The 2,011-nt window shown below is 49.3% G+C and overlaps 1 protein-coding gene across 2 annotated transcripts in view; it reads left to right on the top strand.

Annotated features, from left to right (window-relative positions):
• L3MBTL2 (l(3)mbt-like 2 (Drosophila)) overlaps positions 1–2,011 on the top strand; it is a 24,054-nt gene that overhangs the window by 6,810 nt on the left and 15,233 nt on the right. The window contains exons 4-5 of one of the 2 annotated variants that reach the window (XM_008574061.1): positions 681–804; positions 1,649–1,728. In XM_008574061.1, coding sequence (XP_008572283.1) covers positions 681–804; positions 1,649–1,728 — 204 coding nt within the window. Of the gene's footprint in view, positions 1–680; positions 805–1,387; positions 1,493–1,648; positions 1,729–2,011 lie in introns of those variants that run through there. The other variant, XM_008574069.1, reaches the window with a different exon arrangement.

Below are 2,011 nucleotides of genomic sequence, written 5' to 3' on the forward strand. Positions count from 1 at the left end.
GGGCCTTGGTGTTATCAGCACCGCACTCTCCCGAGTGAGCCACGGGCCGGCCCAAAATTCCTGTTTTAAAGACTCAAATTTTAGTAACTTACTCAAAGGTATACAATTAAAAATTATAGAACCAGGATTTGACCCTAGGTCTGTCTGGGATTTAAATCCACATTTCTGTTTCAGTGATCTCTTTATTAAATTCCTGGCCTTTCTGATCAGTGCTTAAGTTTCAAGATTCAGAACCAATCAGCGGCTTTTCCCTTTGGGGGAGGAACCCCTCTGAGCACCTGATGAAAGTCATGGACCCTCTTTCCAGAACATTCACGTTATGTACAAAATGTTGTCTCCCTGTTTAGAGTTTCTGGCCCCCACTGAAACCCAATCTCTGCTATAGATCTGTAGGAGAAGTGGAGGAATGAGATGACACAATTGAACCTCTTAGGTAGAGGTTGGTACCTGGAGGAAGTGAAGGCTTAAAAGATAGGACAGGCATCCCTCCCTGCTCTGCACTCCATTGTCCCCTCCCACCCCCACAACCACCCTCCGAGCTAAGCATCGTTATTATCATCATTCTGTTTTACAAAGGAAGAAATCAAAGCCCAAAAGAGGTAACTGGGCCAAACTCGGCAGTCTGAATCCAGAGCTTTGTTCTTAGGCATTAGCCTACACACATTCTCTCTTCCCTCCAGGGAAAACCACCTACCAAGAAAGCCAAAGTCCTGCACAAGGCAGCCTGGTCTGCCAAGATTGGGGCCTTCCTCCACTCCCAAGGGACAGGACAGCTGGCAGATGGGACACCAACAGGGCAAGATGGTAAGATGGCAGAGTATCAATACTCAGGAAGCAGCGGGGGTGAGGAGCCAGGACTGGCGGGCCTTCCTTGGAGTGACACTGAAAAAGGCCAGCTAGAAAGTGCCCTGACCCAAGCTTCCGGGTGATTGCATCTTCACCTGTTGGATGTTGTGGAAATAACCCAGAAAATTCCTTCAGTCACCCTTAAATTGCCAGAACATTTACCCTTGATAATTCAAAAGCCAATAATTAGCTTCTTTTGTTTCCCTTTGCTTTTATCCCTATGGCTTCTGTTTCACTAGGGCAATGGGGGCCCAGGTCTGGTTTGAAGGAAGGTGTGGAGAGGGGTGGTGGGATAAGGAAAGGAATGTTCTCTTTGTTTCTGTGTGTAGCAATTTCCGAACAAATTAAATGTAGAAGGTGAAGCAGCTGCACTGTAGTTTGCATGTCTGACTGAAATTGACAAGCTCCACAGCCTGGAGGGTTGGAGGGCGTAGGTGTGTGCACCTCCTCCCACCTCCTGTTTAGATTGGGTGTGGCCAATAAGGGGTCAGGGGAGGTCTGCGGAATTTAAGCCCTGGATATTTAAATTTCCCTCTCTCTTTGGGAGAAGGGTGAGAAATTTTCCTTTGAATGTTCCTCTACTCCTGAGAGTTTTGCAGCCTTTAAATTTGATCCTCACCCGTCCTGATGGCCACTGATGGGGCAGGTATGGGAGTGTGTAAGGGCAGAGCTGTTAGGTGCTGCCTGGGGGTGTGGGAGGGGGACCTACTTCTGCAGGCACTGTGAGGTCCTCAGCATCCCGCTTCCTGGAGTGGCTGCTGCTTAGGCTCCCAGTCTTGACCCTCTCCTTTCTACTCTGCAGCTCTGGTCTTAGGCTTTGACTGGGGGAAGTTCCTGAAGGATCACAGTTACAAGGCCGCTCCTGTCAGCTGTTTTAAACACGTGAGTGCCCTGATGATGAGGAAGGGTGAGCCAGGGGAAGTGTGGAGCTGCTTGCTTTGGTGCTCCCCACCTGCTTCACGAGGGCTGGTCCAGGGTGGATAGTGGCACTGGGGAGAGAACAGCGGTGAGGTCTGGGTGGGAGAAGCGCAGCTCTGCCACTTGCTCTGTTTTACCTTTATGTCCACTTCTTTTCAAAAAGATCTTCCCATGAACACTTATTGAAGGCTTCTAGCACAGTGCTTGATTGCACCCCCTCTTTGAGGTTCCTACTTTGCTCATTTAC

This window comes from Galeopterus variegatus, unplaced genomic scaffold, assembly GCF_000696425.1.
Source record: "Galeopterus variegatus unplaced genomic scaffold, G_variegatus-3.0.2 Scaffold55, whole genome shotgun sequence".
Lineage (NCBI taxonomy): Eukaryota > Metazoa > Chordata > Mammalia > Dermoptera > Cynocephalidae > Galeopterus > Galeopterus variegatus.